Raw genomic sequence first — 25,317 nt, forward strand, 5'->3', positions numbered from 1 at the left:
TTAAGAATTCCAATTCACATACAGAGACAAGGTGTGGGGGTGGGGATGGGGGCAGCAAAGCTACTCAGCTTGTTGAGTTTCCCGGCATAAGCCTGGCCTTACACAAGCATACTTCTCACAGGAGAAGACTTAGATGCCCAGATCAGTGGCAGCATTTTGCCCCGTTCACATCCTGCTTCCCTAATAGGACTGTAAGCTCTTGTCCTCCCCTACTTTGTATCCCAGTGACTGTCACCAATGGGTGCCTACTGTGTTGCTGATAGTAATTGAGGCTGACATGGACGAATAGGAGTCAAAACAGTGTAGGGATCACCAAAGAGCCACACCACACAGGCTGCTGTAAAAACAGGGCTGGTTATTTTTGTGTAAGAGATCAAGAAGGACAGAGCAATGATGAACTAAGAGACAAAAACAGTACTTCATTTCCCTTTGCAGAGAAGATAAGATGTGAGCAGATATTACACCTTCAAAAGCCGTGGGAAGAACGCAGTGATTGAGAAAGGGCATCCTCTCCTGCAGGAAGAGGAGGATGAGTCAGGAGTAAACAAGGAACAGCACGGAGGCAGTGTGGACTGTGGTGGAAAGTGGAGAGATTGAATTCTGACTCTGGCATTGACCGAGGGCATGTCCATGGTCACGACCCTGAAACTCAGGTTCCTTGTCTAGACAATACAGAACGGAGGTAGTACCTACTTCATAGAGTTGCTGTGAGGAGTAAATGAGATCCTGCCTGGAAAGGTCCCAGAAGAGTGGGGTTCAGTACATTGCAGCTCTTCTAATGAAAGCCGTGTGTGACCATGGCTCACAGATGGTGATCATCACCATCCCAATGTCCAAAGCAACTTTCAGAAGATTACAGACTAACAAGAGAGCAAGAATAAAGTTCCTCTTCATGAAGTATCATTGATTCATCAAGACTGGTAGATATTAGACTACAAATCAGGTCATTCATGAACGTATTTTGCAGAAGCCTTTGGCAAAATGTCTCAACAATTGCAGATTCATTTAAATTCCTGTGACTATGCCTGTTACAAAACTAGCTATGCTTAATAGCTATCCTAATAGTTTAATAGAATAGCTATGTAGTTCTTCGTAGATAATATGATTTATATCTTAATTTATATCCTAGATTTAAAATATGCTATTAATCCTGGAAATTGTTTTGCTTAACCCTGGAATTTTTACCACGAATTTATATTTCTTGTGGCTCATATTAGCAGAAATTTTCTAAAAGAAGGATACAAGGTTTTGACCAGTTCTCTTTCCTACTAATTTCAAATAGATAAATTGTCATGAGAAAAAATACTTGTGTTCACCTCACACCAGAAATGTTTCAGTGATCTCTTTCATGTCAAGTTGCAATCTTATATTTATTTATAATATATATAAATAATAAGCCAGATTATTGCATGAAGGACTCAGAATGTACTATTGTAATGTTATTAATTCAGTCATTAATTATTCATGAAATATTTCACTAACCATATTACACAGCTGCAGTTGCATTTTTAGATTTTCCTTCCACTTGTCTGATGTTCTCTTCTGACACCGATTGTGTTAGTTAATGAGACTGTGTAACAAATTACCCCACAACTTAGTGGCTTGAAACAATATTTATTATCTTAGAGTCATTTCTGAGTCAGAATCTATGTGCAGCTTACATACATCTTTAGACTTGGGGATCTTTTACAACGCTGTGACCAAGGAGTTGGCTAGGGCTATCATCATCTCAAACCTTAAGCATGGAAGGACCTGCTTTAAGCTTGTTCAAGTGGCTGTGGCAGGCCTCGGGTCCTCACTGGCTGTTGGCTGAAGATATCAGTGCCTTTCCATGTGAGCTGTTTCTTTTTTTTAAATTTCTCAATAGGAGGATAATTGTTTTACAATGTTGAGTTGGTTTCCACCTCACAATGACACAAATCAGCAATAATTATATATATAACCCCTCTGTCTTGAGCCTCCCTAATCCCTCCCATCCTACCCGTCTAGGTCATCAGAGAGCACCAGGCTGGGCTCCCCTGTGTTACATAGCAGCTTCCTACTAGCAATCAATTTTGCACAGCCACATGAGCTTCTATATAGGGCTACTCTCCAAGAGGGAGAGAGCAAGAGATGCATAGAGAAGGTAAGTGCTTTGGTCTGAAAGCTTGTGTTGCCCCCAAATCCATGTATTGACACCTAGCCCCTAAGGTGATGGTATTTGAAAGTGGGGCCTTTGAAAGGTGATTAGGTGATGAGCCCCCTTAAGAAAGCTGTTGAGGGGTTTCCTTGGTGGTTCAGTGGTAATGAGTTCTCCTGCCAATGCAGTTAGATCCCCGGTCTGGGAAAATCCCACATGCCACAGGGCAACTAAACCCGCACACCATAACTACTGAACCTGTGCTCGAGCCCCAGGGAACCGCAACTACTAAGCCCCCAAGCCACAACTACTGAAGCCCGAGAGCACTCGGGCCCATGCTCTGCAACAAAAGAAGTCACCGCAACGAGAAACGAAAAGGAACCCCCAATCGCCACAACTAGAGAAGAGCCCACGAAGAAAGGAAGACCCAGCACAGCCAAAAATAAATAAATTAATTAATTTTTAAAAACCCACTGAGAAAGTTCCCTTGTCCCTTCCACTCTGTGAGGATACAAGAAGCCAGCTGTCTGCAACCCAGACGAGGCCTCTCACCAGACTAACCATGCCGGCACCTTGACCTTGTACTTTCAGCTTCCAGAACTGTAAGCAATAAACTTCTGCTGTTTATAAGTTACCCAGTTCTATAGTATTTTGTTATAGCAGCCCAAACAGACTAGGATAGTAAGCAAGATATAAGACACAGTCTTTTTATAACCCAATCTTGGAAATGACATTGCATCACTTTGGCCATACTCTATTTGTTAGAAGCGAGTAACCAGGATCAGCCCACACCCGAGGAAAGGGGAAGACAGGAAGTCATTTCAGAACATGTCTGCCTTACAAGAATGCATTTAAAGCAGTGCTTCTCAAACTAATCCTGGCGATAGATCAGCTTTCTTTCCCCTGTTATAGGTCAGTACTTTTGTATAATAAAAAAAAATTCATTTTTAGAAAAATTAACTACAGTATATAAAAGCAAACCCATTGATCATGGCTTCATTGTTACAACAATGTCAAAAGACTGTAAACATTTCTAAACATTCAATTCTATTACTTACCTCATCTGGACCAGAAACAAATAGTTCATGGACTAATCTCAGTAATGGACCATCCTTTCAGTGGCTTAAGGATCTGAATAAACACAGATGGCTTTTCAAGGCTTTTACAAGTCAGCGATTCATACTTTTCACTTGGCTATTCCTGGGAAGAGGGATTCTAGAAAAAATTTTTTAAAAACCTCAAACAAACAAACAAACCCGTTCCCCACTCTCTCTGACTTCCTAAAAATGGGATCTTTTGTTATGTTGAAGGTCAAAGGCATGTAGGATTGATTATGAGTCCCCTGTTTAACATTTGGCTTCAAGGTCCTTTCTGTGCCTGCATTCTCACCAGTCTGTAAGCCACAGATTTGAATTGCATGGTCTGACTCAACGTTAAAAAAACTAAGATCATGGCATCTGGTCCCATCACTTTATAGCAAATACAAGGGGAAAAAGTGGAAGCAGTGACAGATTTTATTTTCTTGGGCTCAAAAATCACTGTAGTGACTGCAGCCATGAAATTAAAAAACGCTTGATCCTTGGAAGGAAAGCTATGACAAATCTAGACAGTGTATTAAAAAGTAGAGATATCACTTTGCCAACAAAGGTCCATATAGTCAAAGCTATGGTTTTTCCGATAATCATGTATGGATGTGAGAACTGGACCATAAAGAAGGATGAGTGCTGAAGAATTAATGCTTTTGAATTGTGGTGCTAGAGAAGACTCTTGAGTGTCCCTTGGACCGTGAGGAGATCAAACCTGTCAATCCTAAAGGAATTAACCCTGAATATTCATTGGAAGGACTGATGCTGAAGCTGAAACTCCAATATTTTGGCTACCTGATTCAAAGAGTCAACTCACTGGAAAAGACCCAAAGGCTGGGAAAGATGAAGGCAAAAGGAGAAGGGGCAGCAAAGGATGAGATGGTTAATAGCATCACCAACTCAATGGACACGAATCTGAGCAAACTCTGGAAGAGAGTGAAGAACAGAGGAGCCTGATGTGCTGTACTCTGTGGGGTCTCAAAGATTCAGATACAACTTAGTGACTGAACAACAAGTCTGACAGATACTATGATTATCAGCTCACATTTTAAAGGTGAGGAGTTAGCCCCTTCTCCAACTATATCAGGAAGTTTGCAAGTCCTTCCTGTTGTTCATCTATTGGGATCCTTCAAAACACATCTCAAGTGTAAAAGATTCAATTCAACTGAAAAAAAAAATGTTTTGAGTACCAACTGAGTGAAAGTTTCTGGGACATACTACCTTGAAGAAGGTACCAACTCTGTTATCACCTGGTTTACGGCACTTACTTTATGGTCATTTACATCTCCAAAATATTTAGGCATTTGAGAACATTCTTTCGCTCCCCAATGAGACCATTAACTTACAGAGCAAAAGTACTTCATTTCCCATCCTTCACGCCATCAGGCAGTTCAGTGGGTCCTCAGAAAACACTGAGCTAGATGTCTGAATTCAGCAATGTTAACCAAGCCCAGAACCTGAATCCCTGTCCAGGGACTAAGTGTCCCCAATCTCACTAATCTGGCAGAGAATCTCTCTTCCAGCCTCTTCACACCTGATAACACACTCTCCAGGGCTTAAAGTAGAAGCCGACTTTTCAGAAGTCTGCTTCTGCTCCCCTGGTTCTCATACAGCAAACTGGCATCTGGTGTGGAGTTCTCATTACATTAGCCCCAAGACAGAGGAGAAAACCAGGTAGAGGAAGGGGCCTTTAAAAACAAGTGTTGCTCAATTTCTTACACAACTGCCAACCCTCAGCTGGGTATGCCCACCCTCTCCCTCCCTGCCCCCTCCCCAGGAAGGGAGTGAGTTAGCAAAACTTACAATGGCAAGGCCCAGTGCTGAGCACAAAGGTAAGCCAAACAGGGTTTTTTTGCCCTCAAGAATGTATAATGGACAAATCAGGTCAATTTCAATTATAATGCAAAGTGAAATGTGCCAAGTGTTGCAATGTTGGCATATGGAGAAATCACTGTGGGAGAACAGATTGGGGAAGAGAATTACAAATGGTGAAAATTCAAAGGATGTATCTTTGGGTTAAGCCTTGGAGGATGGGTAATACAAATGATGGGTAACACTCAGAGGCCACTTCCTATCTACCCAGTGCTGTGGTTGGTGGTATACACACCTCATTTAGGGGGTCACAACAGGTGTCCCGAAGGGGTGCTCTCATTAGTCCCACTTCACAGTGAGGAAACAGGTACTGAGAGTGACCGATTTGTCCAAGATCCACGCTAGTAAGCAGTAGAGGGGGGATTTGGACGCATACAGGGTAACGATGGAGCACTAGCGCTCTTATCTCATTAAAGGAGCAAAGGAGATGGTGAGGGAAGGCCTAGCCTTTGGCAGGGCAAGCCGGGGGAAGCGAGAGGGAACAGATAACAGTTCTGTTTGATCCTTATGGCAGCTTTGTAATCTATATGTCAAACTCTCGGCTTTACAATACATTGCCTCTGATCTCCCCACATCCTATTTAACAGGTAGTTTTATCCCCATTTTACAGATAAGAAAACTGAGCCACAGAGAAGTAACTTTTCAAGGTCACACGACTGGTAGTGGCGCTGGGATCTGAACCTACTGTGCCAGCTCAGTGTTCTCACGTGGGTGGAAGCCCTCTGCATGCCGCCCAGTGCCTCGACTTCCCGCCCCCCACCCCCACCTCAGTCTATACATCCTGTCCCTTCCTCCCCACCTTTACCCCGGACCCCCTACTCCCATCCCGCGGTTTCAGCCACAATCGCCCAGCCGACCACCACAGGGTTGAAAGCCACTTCGCGCCCAGAACTACTTCTGCTCCCAGGAAGCTTTGCGTTCCCCCGGAATAAAGAGCCTTTGAGCGCGGGGGCCCCCGCCCCGCCCCGCGCGGGCCCCTCCCACCGGCGCCGGCCCGGGGCGGCCGTGGGCGTGTCCCGGGCGGCGGCGCCCGCGGCCCGGGGCGGAGTCTGGCTGCCGCTCGGGGCTGCAACGCAGCCCGAGAGGGCGAGCTCTGGCCGTAGGTGGCTCCTCCTCCGCCACTCCGCAGCCGCAGGTACCCGGCCGGCTGCGGTGGAACCGCCTTTGTACCCTCCTCCGGGGGCCCGCGACGGCCGCTGCGCGCCCAGGTCCATTGTTTCGCCGCTCTGTCTCTTCCGGACAGGTGCTGGCGGCGCGCGGGGCCAGCACGTGCCAGAGCCGCGGCCTGAGCGCCCCTAGGGATCCGCGGGCGCCCGCTGGAGCGTCCTCGGGCGCGCGGCGGGGGATGAAGTACTTGAAGCCGTGGTGGTCGGACGGCGGCAGCCTTTTTCACCTCACCATCCTGCTGAGCTTGGCGGAGCTCCGCCTGGACCTGGACCTAGACCTAGACCTCGACCTCTACCTGCTGTTCCCGCCGCGCACTCTGCTTGGAGATGAGCTGCTGCTCCGGAACGGCCAGACGAGCCACATCTCCGCGCTCAGTCCTTTCCCGGCCTCGGGAGGGTGGGGGCGCGCCGAACTGCTGCACCCCAAGTGCTGGGAGCGGGACCCCGCGGCGCCGCCAGAGGGCCGACTGCTCCGGGAGGTGCGCGCGCTGGGGGTCCCCTTTATCCCCAGTATCCGAGTGGACGCATGGCTGGTGCACAGCGTGGCTGCAGGCGACGCCGACGGGGCGCACGCGTTGCTCGGCGCCGCAGCCGCCTCGTCTGCCGGGGGAGTGGGTGCCGGCGTGGAAGGCGTTAGCCAGGCTGCGCCGGGTGGCGGCGGGGGTCCGCGAGCGGTTCAGAGTAGCCCGTTGGCCGCCGGGGAGGAGGAGGAGAAGGCACCCGCGGAACCGACGGCTCAAGTGTCGGACGCCGACGGACACGCGAGCGAGGTAACAGGAGAGCGGGACGCGAGCGGGTGCTGGGGGACCTGGCCGGGAGCCCTGGTTGTGGCGGGCGGGTGGGGCGGCACGCCTGCGCACCTCCACCCGTCGCCCCCGGGCAGGTGGGGTTTGCAGGTTTGAGGATAACTGTGAGCCTCTCCTTTTTGTGAATTCGACCGAAGAAGGCTTAGTGCTGTCGCTATGGCTCTTAGGCTTTTGGGAACCAAGTGGGTGAAGTCATCAGCTAGCTTATGAGGGAGGACGGTATGCTGGAAATTTTCTGGCCCACTATCTTCGTTTAGTACCTCGTGTAAAATGACATATCTTTTTCCGGAACCGAAGGCGGCCTTGGGCTCCCGGAGGATACACGTTTCTCTTAACTGCGCTCTCAGCCCAACGCGCTCACCTCCTTCGGATATGAACCCATTGCAGTTCGTTTTTAGATGCTTCTCTGGAATGAGGGGCTATGGTCAGTGTCCACTCCGAGGCCCGAAGACAGACCGGTCTGCTCTTACCTAACGATTCTCCACACCTAACAATCCACCTCCCCCCAGAACTTGTGTAACCCCTTAGCATAAAGAACACGGGTACCCTGACAGTCATCTAGTGACTAACAAGTTTCCTTTGGTTCGTAGGTTCAAACCTTTCAGTTCACCAGAATCTATTGACTGAAGTGTCTGGTGCTCCCAACGGCGAGTTGGTGTCTACAGACACAGGATAGCAATTTCCAAAAAATCGCCTTATCCAAAGTTCCTCCAAAGGGATCTCTGTAATTGGTCCAAACCTCAGTGTTAGCAATTGGTATTGATCCGCAAGAGTTCCCTGGACGTTGTTTTTGTGGAGTGCAATCTTATGCAAAATGGGGCCAGACTGGTTTGTTTGCTGCTCTTCAGAATTGCCCTGTTTGTGTAGGCAGTTGCCAGACGAGCTTCTCCGCCCTCTCCTAGAGGGGTCATTGTGTCCAAGTGCCGGGTGATTCAGTGTTAAACGTATCCGATCCCTGCCTCTTCCTGGGGCCGGAACTAATGGGATGGGGGTGGGGGAGTCTCGGTGGGCTCCGAACAAACGGAGGGTAGGGGTGGGTAGGTCTTTTCTGCTCGCTGCTCCAGCCTCCACCCTGGGGGGTGGTCTCACCTGAATCTCTCCCAGTTCAGGGGTGGAGCGTTCTGTGCCGCTCCCCTTCCCGATTCCGTGCCACCCAGGGATGAAACCCAGTGTTGGATGCTGTCCCAGATGGCACCCTGCCCCCATCACCGCTCAGTGCCAACCGGCCTCCGAAGTGTGCGAGGACCTGGAGGCACAGGAGGCTACTCTTCAAGGACTTCGCTCCCCCGCCCAGGCTCTCCTGGTAGATATCTCTTTAGACCAGCAAGGCTGCCATGGGGGAAAGCTCTGGGGACCTAGGCAGAGCCAGACCTTGGATGCCCTGAGCCCAGATTTCCTAAGGAAGAGGGTGAGGTTCACCCTAGGCCATTCTCCTGGTATCACCTCCTCCAGCTGACATGTGCGGACCTGCAGGACTGTGGTCGCTGCTGGGATGACCTGGTTTTGTTCATTCTGGTGATAATTAGCTGTCGAGCACCTTACAGTTTTCACAGCCAGTTCACCTGTATTGATAACACTTTTTACATGCCCCTTGTGAGGTCCACGGGCCAGGCATCCTCATATCCAATTCATACTTGGAAAATAGAGATCCAGTGAGGTTGAGGGGCTTGGCTAAACCAGCACAGTTAATTAGTACTAGAAGTGGATCTAGACTCTGAGCCCCCCTGACTCCCAGGCTGGCACATTAAGCATCTCCACTGCACTTTTGTGTGCAAGCGTGCAGCGGAATGGGCATTACCCCCATTCCTGACCGCAGCACCACTGCTCTCCACTGCTGGATTGACTTTAAGAAGCAAATTGTACCATCAGTAATGCCGAGGTTAGACTTGGAAACCATGACTCTGGAGAAAATGGGCAGAAAACACAAAACAGCTCTGGTTTTTGCGATCAGCAAACCTGGGTGTGGGGGCATCACATAATAATGTGCCCTCATATGGACTACCTTACTCCCTCCAGGCCTCAGTGTCTCATCTGTTGAGTGGGAGAGTAATGCTTCCCTCGGGTGCCGTGCCCATTAAGTGGGAAAAGCATGTGTGAAGTGCCAGCCTAGTGCCTGGGATATGATTGTTTTTTTCTTTTGCCCCCATCCTCAACACACCCTCCTTAACCGGTCCCCACTCAACATTTTGTCTTGTTTGTCTCTGTGTCTAGCTTGATTGGTTGTCTGTTAAGGAGGTGGGGTGGGTTGGAGCCAGACTGCCTGGTTTGGGATCCCAGTTACACCATGCATTGCTCTGTAACCTTGGGCCATTTCTGAATCTATCTGTGCTTTATTCTCACCTGCACAATAGGAATAATATAGGTGCCTACTGCAGGGGGTTGTTGTGAGAATTAAACGATTCATACCATGGAATAGGCTTAGAACTGTGCCTGTCCCGTCTTAAATGCTCAAGGTTAACTTCAAAGAGAGGGAGTGCTGTGACATGAGAACATCTTAAGTTTGTTACAGATAATTCTGATGGCTTACATTTGAGTTGTAGGAGATTCTGGTTTTATAGTATAACTTTCCATAATTTTTGTACATGTGCAAAGATATTTTGGAGTAGGGGATTTTCCAAGTATCAAAAGAAGTACAGTTTTGGTTTCATTTCTTAGTGAGGCTAATCATTAGTTGCAAACAGAATGTGGAATTCCCCAGGGCAGACAAGCTTCCCTTCCTGACCACAACCATTCTCTCACAACTTATAAGGCACATGTTCTTCAAAGTCATGTACTGGTTAAACAAAGAAATCAATGGTAGTTGTGGAATTGAATGTGTGAGCATATTTGAAGATGGGGTGCCTACTTAACAGCCAGCAGCCGTGTTTCAGAGAGCTGTTGCCACTTTACAATTGAGAGGGCTTGTGGTCATCTTGATGTGGTTTCATGCCGTGGGACAGATGGGGACCTTCTGCCCGGTGAGGGGTCCAGCAGGACCTCTGACCTTTGGAGTTGGTTTCTTGAGGTCACAGGAAGAATCTGATACAGTCAATATTTGCTTCTAAGAGTATATAAAGGGAAGAGAAAGCAGGTTGTTAAAGTGATTGTTAAAGTGAAAGTTGGTTTTTGTTTCAAAATCAAAGATAGTCCCTGATGCCTGGGCAGTTGGAGATAGATGAAATTTCAAACACTTGCCTGTTTTCAACTTACAACCATGATACAGAAATAGTCTTTTGTGTAATGATATGCATTGCAGTACAGCGTTTCACAGTAGACTTTTTACTTACTAAAATATGCAGTGAAGATGCACCTATGATCTTCTCATGGGAAAGAAGAGCATGGGTCACTGTATTCGTGTTGTTGCTGTTTAGTTGCTCAGTCGTGTCTGACTCTTTGCTGCCCTATGGACTGTAGCCCGCCAGGCTCCTATGTCCATGGGATTTCCTAGAATACTGGAGTAGGTTGCCATTTCCTCCTTCAGGGGATCTTCCTGACCCAGGGATTGAGCCTGTGTCTCCTGCATTGGCAGAGGGATTCTTTGCCACTGAGCCACCTGGGAAGCCTATTAGTGTCCTAGGGCTGCTGCAACACAGTAACGTGAACCAGGCGACTTAACAGAAATGTACTGTCTCACAGTTCTGGAGGGAAAAAGGTGGAGAGAGGGTCTCAGCAGTTCTGAGGTTCCAGGCTGTGATGGTGAGGCTGAAAGTTGTGAGGGAGAGGTTCTGGGAGTTTCCAGGCCTTGCTCCTGGTTTCTGGTCATTTGCTGGCAGTCTTCGACGGCCCTTGCTTTTTACTGCATCAGCCCAGTCTCTGCCTTCTTCACATGGCACTGTCCCTGTACGCATGCCTGTAGCCAGATTTCCCTCTTTATAGGACACCAGTCATATAGGATTAGGGGCCCACCTTCTCATCCTAACCAATTACATCAGCAATGGCTCAGTTTCCAAATAAGGCCACATTCTGGGGTACTGAGGGTTATGACTTTGAACACATCAATTTTGAGGGACTCAGTTCAATCCGTTATGCTGTCACCATCTCCCCTTTCTGGGAACTCTTGGGGGTGTTCCACTTGCTTACCAACTAGGTACCAGTTGTTGAAAGTCCACGGTGTCTAGAAGCAGCTGGACTACATGTGGGACCATTTGCAGCAGGACTTGGTATAAGTTCTTGAGCAAAGCTGGTTTTTGGCTGGCTTGTTGTGCCACAACCCCAAGGAACCCCAGACTTCTTCCAGTCAGCCTTTGACCTAAAGTGGTAGGTTACAGAGACATCATCCCTCCAGTGTCTGAGTCTCCCCTCGCTTGCCCTACTTCTCGGCTTCACTCAGAATTGGAGCGCAGGGCCCAGGCCTGCCCTATGGGCAGACTCAGGCAGGCTGCTCTCGTGGTCAGTGTGCTGGCCCTGGAGCTTCACTGCTGACTGGTTATATGATCCGAAGCACACTTGTTAACCTCCCTGTGCCTTGGTTCCCTTATCTGTGAAATGGGTTGGTAAGAGTCCCTTCAGGAGGATTAAAGAGATCACATGCGTTCTTTGGGATTGGCACTTGGTAAGCCCTCCATGTTAGCAGCTGCTGTTAACTCAGCGGGGGCAGGAGGCGCTCCAGTGCCCCTTCCTAACTTATCCCTCTGTGCTTTGTTGCCACATACAGGTCTCCAGAGCATGCCTTGTTCTTTCCCGTTTTCATCTGGGAAGCCCCCTGGGGGTCCTCATTGCCTACCAGTTTGCTATTTTGTTGTTCAAGGCTCCCCATCTGATGCAGCTCCCTGTTCTGAGTTCATCTCTCCAGCTGGCCCACACCTGTAGCCTACTTGGCTACTTTGACTTTCTCCCTTCCTCTTCCCCAAATAGCCGGTTCTTTCCTGCCTTTGACTCGGTTACCTTTGCCCAGAATGTGTCCTTTCATTTCTTTCAAGTCTTTTACTGTTAAGTTCTCACTCCTCTCCACTATTACCTCAAGCATTTCCTGTTCTTTCCTTTGTGCCCTACTGCATTTTGTGACATTTCTTCTATGGGACTTGTGTTCTCTACTTTGAACTGCAGCGCCTTAAGTGTGGAAACTGGGTCTTCACTCTAATGTGCAAGTGGCACCCAGGGACAGGATTAGGAGCAGAAGCCCGTTCAATCAGCCTGTGTTGAGCTCCTCATTCATCCTCCACGTTGACTCTGCAGAGCTTCTCGGGTGCTGAGAGCTCACGTGTCTTGAGACCTTCCAGGCCAGAGTTCCAACTGCAAATATACGAAATATATGAAATCCTGATGGGCTATCTGATCGCTTAATGCCGATTTGAGTGGATGGGGCAGTGGAAAGCAGACTTTCAGGTTGGCATATAATTAATCAGGAGGTGAAACTCAGGATTGCTTAAAGTATGATCTTGCCCAGAATAGACAGGTTACTGTTCTTAAGTGCTGAGGTAGACTATGCCGCCCCCCACCCACTAAAAAATTGAAACAAAAACAAGCTTCTCACATTTGTGGTAGCCTTTCGATATGAATAGTTTGTTCTCAAAATCTAATTAAAGATGTACAGTGATATTCAAATACACTTCTGGGCAGCTGAAGCAGGCTGAGGCTCCAGTACATACCTGGGTGGTTTTTGGTTGAGTTGCAGGTGGTGGTTGGCAGATCATGGTCAGTGTTGTAGAGGCAAGGAAGGCATGGCCTTCTGTGATTGGGTGCAACTGGATTCCCTGGCATTAGCCAGGGTTCTCCAGAGAACAGAGTCAGAGTGTGTATGTGCGTGTGTGTGTGTGTGTGTGTGCATGCGTACATGCATGTGTGCTAAGTAGCTCCAGTCATGACCAACTCTTTGTGACCCCATGGACTGTAGCCCACCAGGCTCCTCTGTCCATGGGATCTTCAGGCAAGAATACTGGAGTGGGTTACTATGTCCTCCTCCAGGCGATCTTCCCAACCAAGGGATCAAACCCATGTTTCCTGATGCAGGTTTGAGGCAAAATTTCTTCCCCAGGGAGACCTTAGTTTTGTTCCATTTTGCCCTGAAAGACTTTCAGTTGATTGGATGAGGCCCACTTGGATTATCAAAGACACTCTCTTTTACTCAGTCACCTGGTTGGGGGCCACTGTTACCCACATCTGCACAGTACCTCAGTACCTTCACAGCAACACTAGGTTAGCATCTGATGGAATTCTGAGTCCTGTAGCCTGGCCACACTGACATGTAAAACCAGTCATCACCCCATCCCAGCTCCATCTCTTCCTGGGCAACCTCCATGAGGCTTGGTGTCCAAATTGTAAAAGGTGAATATTAACTTCTTTCTGGGAAAGTTCCTTCAGCATTAAATCATACTCTATGTTAAAGGGCTAGTGCAGGTTTTGGCATAGTAATAGATATTCAGCGAGTGATTTGCTGTCATTGCTCCAGAGCTGGGGAATGTCGAACTCCCAGGAAACCCCTGACATATGGAGGAAATGGCAGATGACCACGAGGTCTTGCAGGAGGCCTTGGGCTTGTTGAGGAGGCAGAACCCTTAAGGCTCATCTGGAAAAAGAGCTGCTTAGCCTTACTTTAGAGCTGGGTTTCTCATCCCAGTGACTGTGTCAAATTACCCGGTTGTTAGATACAATGTAAATTTCAGGGCCCACCTGAGACTGGCTGAATCAGAGCCTCTCAGATGGGGCTTGGGATGGGTCTGCAGTTTCTCAGACTTCCACATGATTCTTCTGCCACCCCATGTTGATCTTAGCCATGGTGTTACTGCCTCAGGACTTTTTGATGCCCAGCAATGTAGAAATGGAGGGCAGAGGCGGGTGGGCGGGGGACGGTGCCTGGTTGAAAACTATCCTTCTGAATTTAAAGCCCAAAAGAGCTCGTAGACTGAGCCAAAGTTACCTGCTTGAGCAGCAGGACCTGGGCTAGAGCCCTGGTTTGCCAGATGTTGTTTTAAAGTTAAAGCCTGACCTGTCTAGTTCCTTGCTGGGGATGAGGAACTAACTTGCAAAAATAACTAATAATGAATGCAGAACTAACTTGCAAATACATACAGTTCAAAATTAACTCATGCTTAAGTTCTAGAATAGGTGAAGCTAGGGTACAAATATGAGAACTTTCTGGGAGTGTCTGAGAACTTTAAATATTCTCTTTCACAGTTGAGGTACAAGTTAAATGAGTGCCTGCATTTGTCAGAATTGTGCAGTTAAGGTTTATACAGTTCTGGCCAGGTATACCCTACCTAAAAACTATGAGAGAGTGATTGAGTAGTGTGGAGGGGAAGGGTGGTGGGATTAGTGATGTAAGAACAACAGGTAAGGGACTTGCCTGGTGGCCCAGTGGTTAAGACCGCGCTTCCAATGCAGGGGGCTTGGGTTCGATCCCCAGTCTCTTCGTGGTCTCAATCCCTGGTTGGGAATTAAGATCCCATACCTCAGGGTGTAGCCAAAAAACAAAACCAAAAAGGAATAGCAGAAGATTGTTGATAATTTTTGAAACTGGATGATGGGTTCATGGAGGGCTTGCTATATTGTATTCTGTTTATTTTGTGTGTTTGAAATTTTCCAGTGTGAAGAAAATACAAAAACATCATGCATGTTGAAGGCCACTTGGCCTGTCCTGCCTGCTGGAGTAATGTAGCATTACATGAATCTGTCCTGCTCCCCCTCCCCCCCTCCCCTCTGCTCTGCCCTGCCCTCTCCTGGTCCCTCTGCTCCCCCTCTCCCACTCCCCTCTGCCCTCCCCTCTCCCAGGCTCTCAGCCTACACCTGGGGATTACTTGTGGGAGAAGCAGCTCCTTTTAAAATCAAAGCCTGCAGGTTGGAGTTCAGCCTGCCCTTGTGTCCCAGGTGTTGAGTCTCCTGTTTGGAAACACTGGCTGTCTTCATACCCAGCTTCTCCTGGTGGGCTGTCACACTGAATGACTTAGTTTCAGCCTCGTGGAGGATGCTTGCCAATTTTTTTAGCTGCTTCCTCTAGGAGCCTTCAGAAGTGAGTTTAGTCTATAGCACATTTTAGGGTGAGCAGTTTCCAGCACATAATAGCAAATGGAGAGAATGGAGATTGGATAATGGAGTCCTGTCCCCCATCCCTGTCACCAGCATAACAATCACCAGCGCAGGGCCAGTCTTGGCTCATCTGTCACTCCCCATGTCCCTCCCCCCATTAGTTTGAAACAAATTCCAGACATCATTTCTTGTGATTCTTGTGCCAGCTCTTTGCAGAGACTTAGTCAAGAGGAGAAAAAAGCCTGGATTTGTTCCTTTCCTGTTCTTCCCACTACGTTCATCAACTCAGAAAATCTTCTATAAATATTTTAGGGTATATATCCCTAAAGGACCCTTCTAAACATCAACACAATGCCAAGACCACACCTAAAAAAAAATCAGCAAAAATTTGTTACCACTGAAGGTCTAGTTCGTATTCAACCCCAGTTATGTCATGATAAATTTTTTCACAGTTGGTTTGTTGGACTTGCAATCCAAATAAGATCAGTACCATGCGCTGTAGCCAGCTGTTCTGCTTGATATTCAGAGACGGACTTGCTTCATTCGTACGGAGCGAACTTTTCCCATGTCTGCAGTTCTTATCTGTGTGAAACAAGTGGGAGCCATCGTGGGTGGTGGTGCAGTTGGCTTTCCGGTAGGAAGAAGGCACCCTTCGTCCTACAGAAGAGGAAATGAAGAGCCTTCAGCGAATGACTTCTCACAGCAGCAGACAGGGGTGTTGGGACACCCAATGACTACCAGTGAAAGGCGGAGCCCCGGGTAGGGGGAGAAATGTCCAGGCCTCTCCTGTTTCCCCCATCACCCTCTCCAGCCTCCTCCTGTACCCTCCCACCAGTGAATCCTGCTGGGAGCCCCAGAGTGTGCAGGGCTCAGTTTCTGGGGGAACACATGGGGACCGGGGGGGGGCAAATAAGAACCAGGACAGTGTCCATGAGCAGGCTGTCAAGTAAAAACGCCTGCAGCCACACCCTGTTAAGTCACTTACCAGGTCAGTGACTCAACAGCAAGTTGCTTAACCTCCCTGTGCCTCAGTTTCCCCCTTTGTAAGAGGAGAAAAGAGCAGTACCTGGGATGCCAGGCAACTTCAGTGAGATCATGATTGTGGTGCCTGGCCCAGAGTGAGTGCTCAATCAGTGTGAGCTATAATTATTATAAACTGCTGCAGCAAACCACCCAGGCTAGACAGGACACAGTCTCTCTTTATCTGGCTCCTCGTTTCTCTCTAGACCTGATGACTCCAGCTTGCCTCCAGCCTAGAGCCAGGGCCTCAGAATTCTCTGGCCTTCATCCCTCTCCCTCTGATATCATCCTTATCGTAGGCCCCACACTGTTCTTTGTCTCTGAAGGTTCTTCCAACCCTGAAGGTCACACCAGGTCTTAGTCTCTCCTCCCCCAGATCACTAAATGAAAGGCCTAGCCAGTGAAGCCAGCCGGAACTGTTCACAAAGAGTGTTTTCAGCGTCGAACTCTCCATCGTCCTCTTCCGGTCTCAGCACAGGATAGTAAGTACCGAGTCAGAAATCATGCTGCCAGATACCAGAACTTCTAAGACTCAGCAAAGAGAAGAGTCCAGCTTTGCTTCTTTCTCCCCTCTCCACTATCCTTCGTTGTCTCTGAAAACCTTCCTTTGAGGCTCAGCTCTGCTCCCTAACTCATCTGTGGTGGCAAAGATGAGTTAACAGCTGGAGGACAGGTGTCAGAAGGATACAGCCCTCGGTACCAGCAGGGAAGGATGTGGGAGAGGGGTGGTTAGGAATGGGGATTGATACGTTCACACTGCTGTAGTTGAAACAGATAACCAACAAGGACCTACCGTATATAGCACAAGGACGTTGTTTAGTTGCTCAATATTCTGTAATAACCTAAATGGGAAAAGAATCTGAGAATGAATAGATACATGTATAGAAAAAGGGAAAGTGTTAGTTGCTCAGTCATGTCTAACCCTCTGCAACCCTCCAGACTGTGTAGCCCTCCAGGCTTTCTGTCCATCGGATTCTCGAGGCAAGAATACTGGAGTGGGTTGTCATGCCCTTCTCCAGGGCATCTTCCCGACCCAGGGAGATACATGTGTATGTCTTACTGCCACCTGAAACTAAGACAACATTGTTAATCAACTAAACTCGAGTATAAAATAAACATTTAAAAAAATTATTTACAGCCCAGTAGGAAAGAAAAGACCCATATAATTGTAATTTTACATAGAATAGAAGGCATGTCATAGGAGAAACCTACAGGCCATGGGAGTTTTGAGACAGAAGAACCCAGTTTTAACTAAGGGGCCCAAACTGAGAAGGTCTGGATCCATGCAGAGGATGGGGTGGCTAGGCTCCCAGCAGTCAGGGCTGTGGCGGGAGGGCCTGCCTTTCACCACTGCCAGTTCAGTGCAAGTCCCTGGGTGGTGGTGAGCACCCCAGCTCACAAGTTTACGATGGCTTCCTGTGGTGAGCATGGAAACTTTCTTCTTTTTTTTTTTTTAAATTGAGTCCCAGCCTGAGAGTAAAAATCACCTACCTACACACAAATAAAAAGTAACTTAATGATGGGTTTTGCTTACCCATTCTTTTAAGAGCATGGACCATGAATCACCAGTATATACAACAGTGCTTGTAAAACACTTGTACTGTCTCTTTCAGCTCCTTGTCATTGAGTTGAGGAAAACAGGAAAAGAAGAAAGCAAAGAGATAGTAATTACTGGCTACTAGGGGCTGGGGTCGCTTTCTCTTGGGGTTCTAATTGAGTTGTCAGAAGTTAGTCATTAATTACAACTCTTCAGAATCAAAAAGCAGTAGAAAGTACTGATTAATGTTTGCATAGGATCTTAAAATGTATAAAGTGCTTTTCCTCAACCACTTCCTTAAAATATGAATTAGAACTGTTACCCTTCATGTCACAGACAAGGAGACTGAGAGTCAGAGTGGCCCAAGGTCACAGCTGGTAGGATTAGGAGTGGCCTCTCTTACTCAGCTGTTTTTGGACATGAGTCTTCCTAGCCAGGAGGCTTTTATGGGACCTTGTAGACTGTGCAGAGTATACAAGTGCAATAGCCCTTTTTCACTTTCTAAATAGAAATAATATTGGACCTCCCTCTCCTCGTCTTGTGTTCCTGGTGTCTCCACCCCACCCCACCCCAAGATAGAATTGCTTAACTGTCACAAATCGGTCCCTGGGAAGAGGACTCTCTCTGAGCCCAAGTTGAGTGGGCAGGATGTTTCTAAGGGAGTACATTTCCAATTACAGCTGTGGAAGGGAATACAAGAAAGCAAATTTGGACAAAAGTAGGAGTCAAACTGGAGCAGGGCAGTGCCAGGAGCTCTGGGGCTTAAGTGACCCTTCACAGTTGTCCCACGATGGGTGAGGTGGCCAGGCCTTTGTGCTCTCTCTGTTCAGTCCTGAGATGTAGGTGCCCCAGGAACAGTGTCACCTTAGGTGAGGGGGCCCTAGGTAGGCGAGGCATTCTGTAAAGGCCCAGCTGGAGGCTCTTTGCTCCCAGGTCAAGGAGAATTCTTTCAAACTTTCCAGTGAGGAGTTCTGATGTTCCATAAAGCTTCCCAATTCTTTTTTCTTCAAAACTAGCATGACAATGATACAAAAAAAAAAAAAGAGAAAGAATCCAGGAATTACTTTTATGCATATTCCTGCAAAACATTAAATAAAATGTTAGCAAGTCATACAGAAATATAGGTGCATAAAGCATTTTTTAAAATGGATGTATTAGTTATCTATTGCTGCAGAGGAGATTATTCCAAAACTTAATGACTTAATACCACATTTATTATCCTATTTATTATGTGAGCTAGAAATTCTGGAGTGGCTTAGCTGGGTGGTTCTCCTTCCTGGTTTCAAGAGGTTGTAGTGAAGATGGTGATTGGAGTGCATTTATCTGAAGGCTGAACTGGAGCTGAGAGATCCAGTTCCAAGGTGGACCACTGACAGCTGTGGTCAGGAGGCCGCAACTCTACTCCACGTAGAGTTGGAAAGGCCAAGGCCTCTCTGTAGAAAGCTTGAATGTCCTTGCAACGTGAGTGCTCGCTTTCACCAGTACGAGTGATCCGAGGGAGAGCAAAGAGGAAGCCACGGGGCTGAACCTTTACGCCCACATAATAATACTCCTTTTGTTAAAAACAACTCATTAAGTTTGGCCCCAACTCAGTAGGGGGGTTATATATAATTTGTGGATATTTTTGAAACACCTAAGTATTCAATATCCATTTCTACTTTTAAAAATGCCCTTCAAAAATAAGGATAGAGCTTCATACTACCAAATCCTCAGATACAGTCTTGTATCCACTTTCTACTCCTTATCCTGAAATGAAGGCTTTATTTTTCTTTCTTTCAAACTCAGTCCTGCCATTTGTCCTTTGGAGTCTTTATCTATAGCTTTCTGAATGTTATCCTTTCTCCTCAGTCATTGCCTTACAAACATATTCCAGCATCTCATCTTTAAAATATTGCTCTGACCCACTTCCCCAGTCACTTCATAGCCAAAATTCTTGAAAGAATGGTCTGTATACTGTTCCCAATTTGTTATCTCCCATTTACTCTTCAACACCGTATCACTGGGCTTCTACCCTAAGTTTTTCGAAGGCCACCCACACACTGCTTTCTTATTGCCAAATCCATTGGATACTTTTCTGTCCTTACTGTGCGCAACCTCCAAGCAGCATTCAACACAATCAACCACTCCATTCTTATTGAAACAGTTTTGGATTCTGAGACACTGCTATTCTGTCTTCCCCTGCAACTCATTTCTTGTCTTCAGTCTTTTCTCACCAGCTTTTCTGCTTGACCTCTGAATGTTTCAGTTCTGCAGGACCCTGTCCTGAGCCCCTTCTAGCTTTGTGCTCGCTTGTTGGAATCTCGTTAGTTCCTGTGTGTGTGTTTATGTTGATGTGTTCCCAGTTTTTACTTTCAGTTCAGACCTTTGCTCTAAATTCCAGATTCTCATCTCAGTAATGTAATAGATATTTCTGCTTGACTTTTTACGTCTCAAACTTGACATTTCCAAAATGGAAGACCCCTCAGTTTCCCTTTTTAATGGTTCTGTTTGTAACTATCCACCATCTTTATTCAAGCCAGAAATCTAGGAGTCATTCTAAATTTTCTTCCCTTTCCTTGATCTCCCATTTCCAGTCCATCAACAAGCCCTGTCTCATTTTACACAGCGTATCATGGATTCTTCCGCTTCTCTGTCACCACCACCTTTTTCCAGACTCTTATTTCTGTGTGCATGTGTGTGTGCACGCGTGTGCACTAAAGTCACTTCAGTCATGTCCGACTCTGTGCAACCCCATGGACTATAGCCCGCCAGGCTCCTCTGACCATGGGATTGTCCAGGAAAGAATACCGGAGTGGGTTGCCATGCCTTCCTCCAGGGAATCTTCCCAACCCAGGGATCGAACCCTGGTCACTTATGTCTCCTGCACTGGCCAGCAGATTCTTTACCACTAGGCCATCTGGGAAGACTGTTACCTACTGTCAATTAATTACTGTAGTAACCTCCTAACTGGTCTCCCCACTTCCATGCTTGGATTTTCTCTGTAGTTGCAGAGGAAGAAGAAATAACTGTAGCTCAGATTCCTACTCTAACTGTAACTTTTCCTGTCTTGGCCCTTTTGCTGCGCATGCTTCCATCCTTAGGAGAACTCAGGCTTTCTGTCATGTCTCTAGTCTCTCCCCTACTCCTGGCTAGGTCTCTTCCCTTACTGTCTTCATAGTCGCCACTTGTTTCATACATACATTGATCGGAGACTGAATGGGAGAAGGTGAGTAAAAATGCTACTACTGTAGTAGACCCCAGTAGAAAACCCAGTAGAAAAGACCCCAGAGAAAAATGGACAGAGACCACACAGAGTTCACAGAAAAGGAAATACAAATGCTTTTAAACTTGTGAAAGATGTTCAACTTCACTCATAATAAGAGAAGTAGAAATTAAAACTACAGCGAGATGCCAGTTTTCATCTATCACATTGGCACGTTTACTGGTAGGAAATGCATGTATGTGTTGACCTAGGGAAATAGGTGGGGAAACAGTGGAAACAGCGTCAGACTTTATTTTTTGGGGCTCCAAAATCACTGCAGATGGTGATTGCAGCCAAGAAATTAAAAGACACTTACTCCTTTGAAGGAAAGTTATGACCAACCTAGATACCATATTCAAAAGCAGAGACATTACTTTGCCAACAAAGGTCTGTCTAGTCAGGGCTATAGTTTTTCCAGTAGTCATGTATGGATGTGAGAGTTGGACTGTGAAGAAAGCTGAGTGCCGAAGAATTGATGCTTTTGAACTGTGGTGTTGGAGAAGACTCTTGAGAGTCCCTTGGACTGCAAGGAGATCCAACCAGTCCATTCTAAAGGAGATCAGTCCTGGGTGTTCTTTGGAAGGACTGATGCTAAAGCTGAAACTCCAGTACTTTGGCCACCTCATGCGAAGAGTTGACTCATTGGAAAAGACTCTGATGCTGGGAGGGATTGGGGGCAGGAGGAAAAGGGGACGACAGAGGATGAGATGGCTGGATGGCATCAGTGACTCGATGGACGTGAGTCTGGGTGAACTCCGGGAGTTGGTGATAGACAGGGAGGCCTGGCGTGCTGCGATTCATGGGGTCGCAAAGAGTCAGACACGACTGAGTGACTGAACTGAACTGAGCATACATTCTAGGAATTTATTTTACTTAACACATGTGTGCAAAGAAGTATGCATAAGGACATTTTAATTCTTTTTTAAGAAATGATTGGAGACAAATATCCATCATTAAGAAACTAATCAAATCCATTGTGGTGACAGGAATGTATTGGTTGCTCTCCTCTGTACACAGCTCTTTCTGTTTTTAGATCTTTGCTAAAATATCACTCCCTTGAGAGGTCTTCCCTAACCAGTCTTTCTAAAGGTGGGTCCCCCCTTCTTCTCTTTCACTTGCCATAACTTGCAGTAATTTTCTTAGTTCACTTGTATTTTGGGCTTCCTCTCCCTTCAAATCTAAGCTGTGAAGAGGCAGTCTAGACTTTTTTTCACTATTGTATCCCCAGCATCCAGTATACTATTTGGGATTTAATATGTATTGATTGAATGAGTGAATGAATAAGGAAAGCTGCATGATATCCTTATTGATGGAACATTATGAGTAAAAAATAAGAATGGCAGGTGTGATAATGTGATGTAATACGTGTGTAGTCCTCATCTGCCCCCACCCCCACCCCTATGTGGCAGAGCTCCCAAAGACCTTGGAATTTCCTAAGCATGAGAGCGATGGGAGCATCTTTTGTTATAATATTTGGTCTCTCAGTCCTCAGTTCCTGAAATAGTTCCAAAGCCCTGAAGGTGAAAGGAAGTTTTTCTTATTTATAACATGCCCCTTCTAACCACACCTGACTTACGGGGTTGTTTTTTGTTTTTTAATATTTATTTGGCTGTGTCATGTCTTAATTGCAGCATGTGGGGTCTAGTTCCCTGACCACAGATTGAACCTGAGCCCCTTGCATTGGGATTGTGGAGTATTAGCCACTGGACCACCAGGGAAGTCCCTTCATTCTGTTGATGAGGTAGCTTTGGGAGAGCCCCCTAAAGATGGGAGCTGGTTGCCAGGGGAACCAACCACATGATGAGAGGATTAGAACTTTAAACCCTTCCACCCACCCACCCACACCTCTGGGGAAGGGAGGGTGCTGTAGATTGAGTTTAGTCACTAACAGCCAATGATCGCTCAACCATGCTTGTGTAGTGATACCTCCATAAAAAGCCAGAAGGAGGACTTTGGAGATCTTCCAGGTTGGTGATCACATGGAGGTGCTGGGAGAGTGGTGCAGAGCATGGCAGCTTGTGACCTTTCCACAGTCCTTGCTTTTAGGCATCTGTTTGTTTCTGAGTTGTGTCCTTTTGTAATAAAATAGTAATCTAGTGAGTAAAATGTTTTCCTGAGATCTTTGAGCCACTCTATCAAACTAATCACACCAGAGGAGGAGGAGGGTTATGGGGACCTTTAATTTATAGGCACTTGGCGGGAAGCAAGGTAACCACCTGGATTTGGAACTGACCTCTGGAGGGAGAGAGAGCAGTTTTGAGACTGAGCCTTTACCCTGTGGGATCTGATGCTGCCTCTAGGTAGATAGTGTCAAAACTGAATTAAGTTATAGAACATGCAGGTGGTGTCCCAGAACTGCTAGGTGTATGAACAGCCCACACATCTGTTGCCAGAAGTGAAGTAGCAGACCATTGAGAATGGAGGGACGACACAGTGTTTTCTTTTACATCAGATGTCATTATTATTATTGAGCAGTATTCTGAAAGCATGAGCAAAGCAATTAGACAAGAAAATGAAATAAATTTAAATCGTGAGAAGGAAGAGGTGAAAAATAATTAGTAAAGCAATGGACATGACTGTATACACTTTGGGGGAAAAAATAGAAATTAACAGGAATTATAATCGAAGAATAGTTTTTTGAGACTACCTTCTGTAGTTGCCTTGGACAAAATGAGTTTGCCATATAGGAATTTTAGGGGATAACTTTAGTTAGATATAATTTCAAACTTTAAAAAAAGTTGTGAGAATAGCATATATCCTTTACTCAGATTTGCCTGTTGTTTACATTTGGCCCCATTTGAGTTACCTGTTTATAATTATATCTATATACACATACAGTTCTTTCATTCTGAAACACCTAAGAATGAATTGCAGCCATTACGTATAGTACTTCCTAGTATGATCTATAACCAGTTAAACAGAATCAGGAAAATTTAACCTGAATCTAAGACTATAATCTATTGTCCATACTCAAATTTTATCTATTGCCCCAGTAATATCCTATGTAACTACTTTTTCTCCTGGGTCTGCATCTAACCCAGGAGCACATGTTGCATTTACTTGTCAAATCTCTTAAATCACCTTTAATATGGAAAAGTTCTTTCAGTTCCTGACCTTTAGATTTTGGAAGAATATCTTTATTTTGTAAAGTGGCTCCCAGTTTTGATTTGTCTGATGTTTCCTCATTACACTGAGATTATGAACACCACAGAAATGGTATTGTATCCTTCATATTGTGTGAGGAGGCATCTTGCTTTATTGCCATATTGTGATGATAGATTTGATTGCTAGTTTATTTTTCTTTTGAACTTATTTTGTGTTGGGGTGCAGCCAGTTAACAATGTTGTGATAGTTTCAGATGAACAGCAAAGGCACTCAGCCATACACGTACACATTCTTCCCCCAACCCCCGTGACCCCATCCGGGCTGCTGGGTAACTCTTGACCACTTGGTTTAGATGGTGTTTGCCAGGTTTCTCCTGAAGGGCTATTAGTTTTCTCTTTGTAATTAAAAAGTAATCTGGGGTGATACTTTGAGGCTACTTAAATATTTTTATTTTTCATCAAGTTTTTATTCCCTAGTTTCAGTATTCATTCATGATTTTCTAACTCCATCATTCTTCTATATTTATTAGTTCCATTCTACTGTAAGGGAGATATTTCCCTTTTTCCTCATTTACTTGTTTATACTGAAATGAACTCGTTGGTCCTTTTATTTAACACATTTATTGAGTTATGATCCATTATTATATGATATAATAGGGTTTTTAACCTATTTTCTGCTTCTTGCCATGTGATTTGTGGTCATACAGAATTTCTCTATCTTCCATTCTTCTCCCGAGTTTTAAGGCAGGCCATCTTACAGACTTTTGTTACCAAACTCTTAAACACTTTGAAAGTTTCCTTATGGGCTTGATCTAGTTAGGTGTTAGCCACTGGTTTCCTCTGTTATTGTTTATTTATGTATTGTTATAGATAACATTCTCATGTTTGCAAGTTTATGTGTCTCTCTACATGTGTTGTATTAATTCTGATATTACAGACTAAGGAGACCTTGCTTCATGGTTCTAAAATAGATCTTGTGATTTAGAGGTTAGAAGCTTCTATGCCCACCAGCAGCAAATTTATTTGTAAACAAAGTTAACTGCCTCAGGAATTTAGAATTTTGAATTAGATTCTCTTAAAGTTATGACCAACCTAGAGAGTATATTAAAAAGCAGAGACATTACTTTGCCAACAAAGGTCCGTCTAGCCAACGCTATGGTTTTTCCAGTAGTCATGTATGGATGTGAGAGTTGGACTGTGAAGAAAGCTGAGCACCGAAGAATTGATGCTTTTGAACTGTGGTGTTGGAGAAGACTCTTGAGAGTCCCTTGGACTGCAAGGAGATCCAACCAGTCCATTCTAAAGGAGATCAGTCCTGGGTGTTCTTTGGAAGGACTGATGCTAAAGCTGAAACTCCAGTACTTTGGCCACCTCATGTGAAGAGTTGACTCATTAGAAAAGACTCTGATGCTGGGAGGGATTGGGA

The 25,317-nt window shown here is 46.0% G+C and overlaps 2 protein-coding genes and 1 long non-coding RNA gene across 6 annotated transcripts in view; 1 reads left to right on the forward strand and 2 right to left on the reverse strand.

Moving 5' to 3' along the window:
- Positions 1 to 3,200: 3,200 nt before the first annotated feature.
- LOC147374098 (uncharacterized) lies at positions 3,201 to 6,290 on the reverse strand. Of its 2 annotated transcripts, none has more exons than XM_086396344.1 (2): positions 5,882 to 6,290; positions 3,201 to 3,334 (listed from the first exon to the last, which is right to left on the reverse strand). In XM_086396344.1, exon 1 carries the CDS (start codon positions 6,288 to 6,290, stop codon positions 5,892 to 5,894), a length of 399 nt encoding a protein of 132 aa, XP_086252470.1. In that variant the 3' UTR covers positions 3,201 to 3,334; positions 5,882 to 5,891. The 2 variants fall into 2 exon arrangements, 1 of the variants encoding a protein (XP_086252470.1); XR_015162430.1 differs by lacking the exon at positions 5,882 to 6,290 and adding an exon at positions 5,312 to 5,426 and having other exon boundaries at positions 3,208 to 3,334.
- Positions 6,089 to 25,317, forward strand: part of NFE2L3 (NFE2 like bZIP transcription factor 3) — a 34,438-nt gene continuing 15,209 nt past the window's right edge. For all 3 annotated transcript variants that reach the window (XM_086396333.1, XM_086396335.1, XM_086396334.1), the window contains exon 1: positions 6,089 to 7,012. In XM_086396333.1, coding sequence (XP_086252459.1) covers positions 6,422 to 7,012 — 591 coding nt within the window. In that variant the 5' untranslated portion in view covers positions 6,089 to 6,421. The remainder of the gene's footprint in view (positions 7,013 to 25,317) is intronic.
- LOC147374100 (uncharacterized) lies at positions 14,508 to 17,942 on the reverse strand. Its single transcript, XR_015162431.1, has 2 exons — positions 16,803 to 17,942; positions 14,508 to 15,646 (listed from the first exon to the last, which is right to left on the reverse strand). It is a non-coding gene; the product is annotated as an uncharacterized LOC147374100 (long non-coding RNA).

This window comes from Bos grunniens, chromosome 4, assembly GCF_055505025.1.
Source record: "Bos grunniens cultivar Pamir isolate PY7600 chromosome 4, Bosgru_T2T1.0, whole genome shotgun sequence".
Taxonomy (NCBI): Eukaryota; Metazoa; Chordata; class Mammalia; order Artiodactyla; family Bovidae; genus Bos; species Bos grunniens.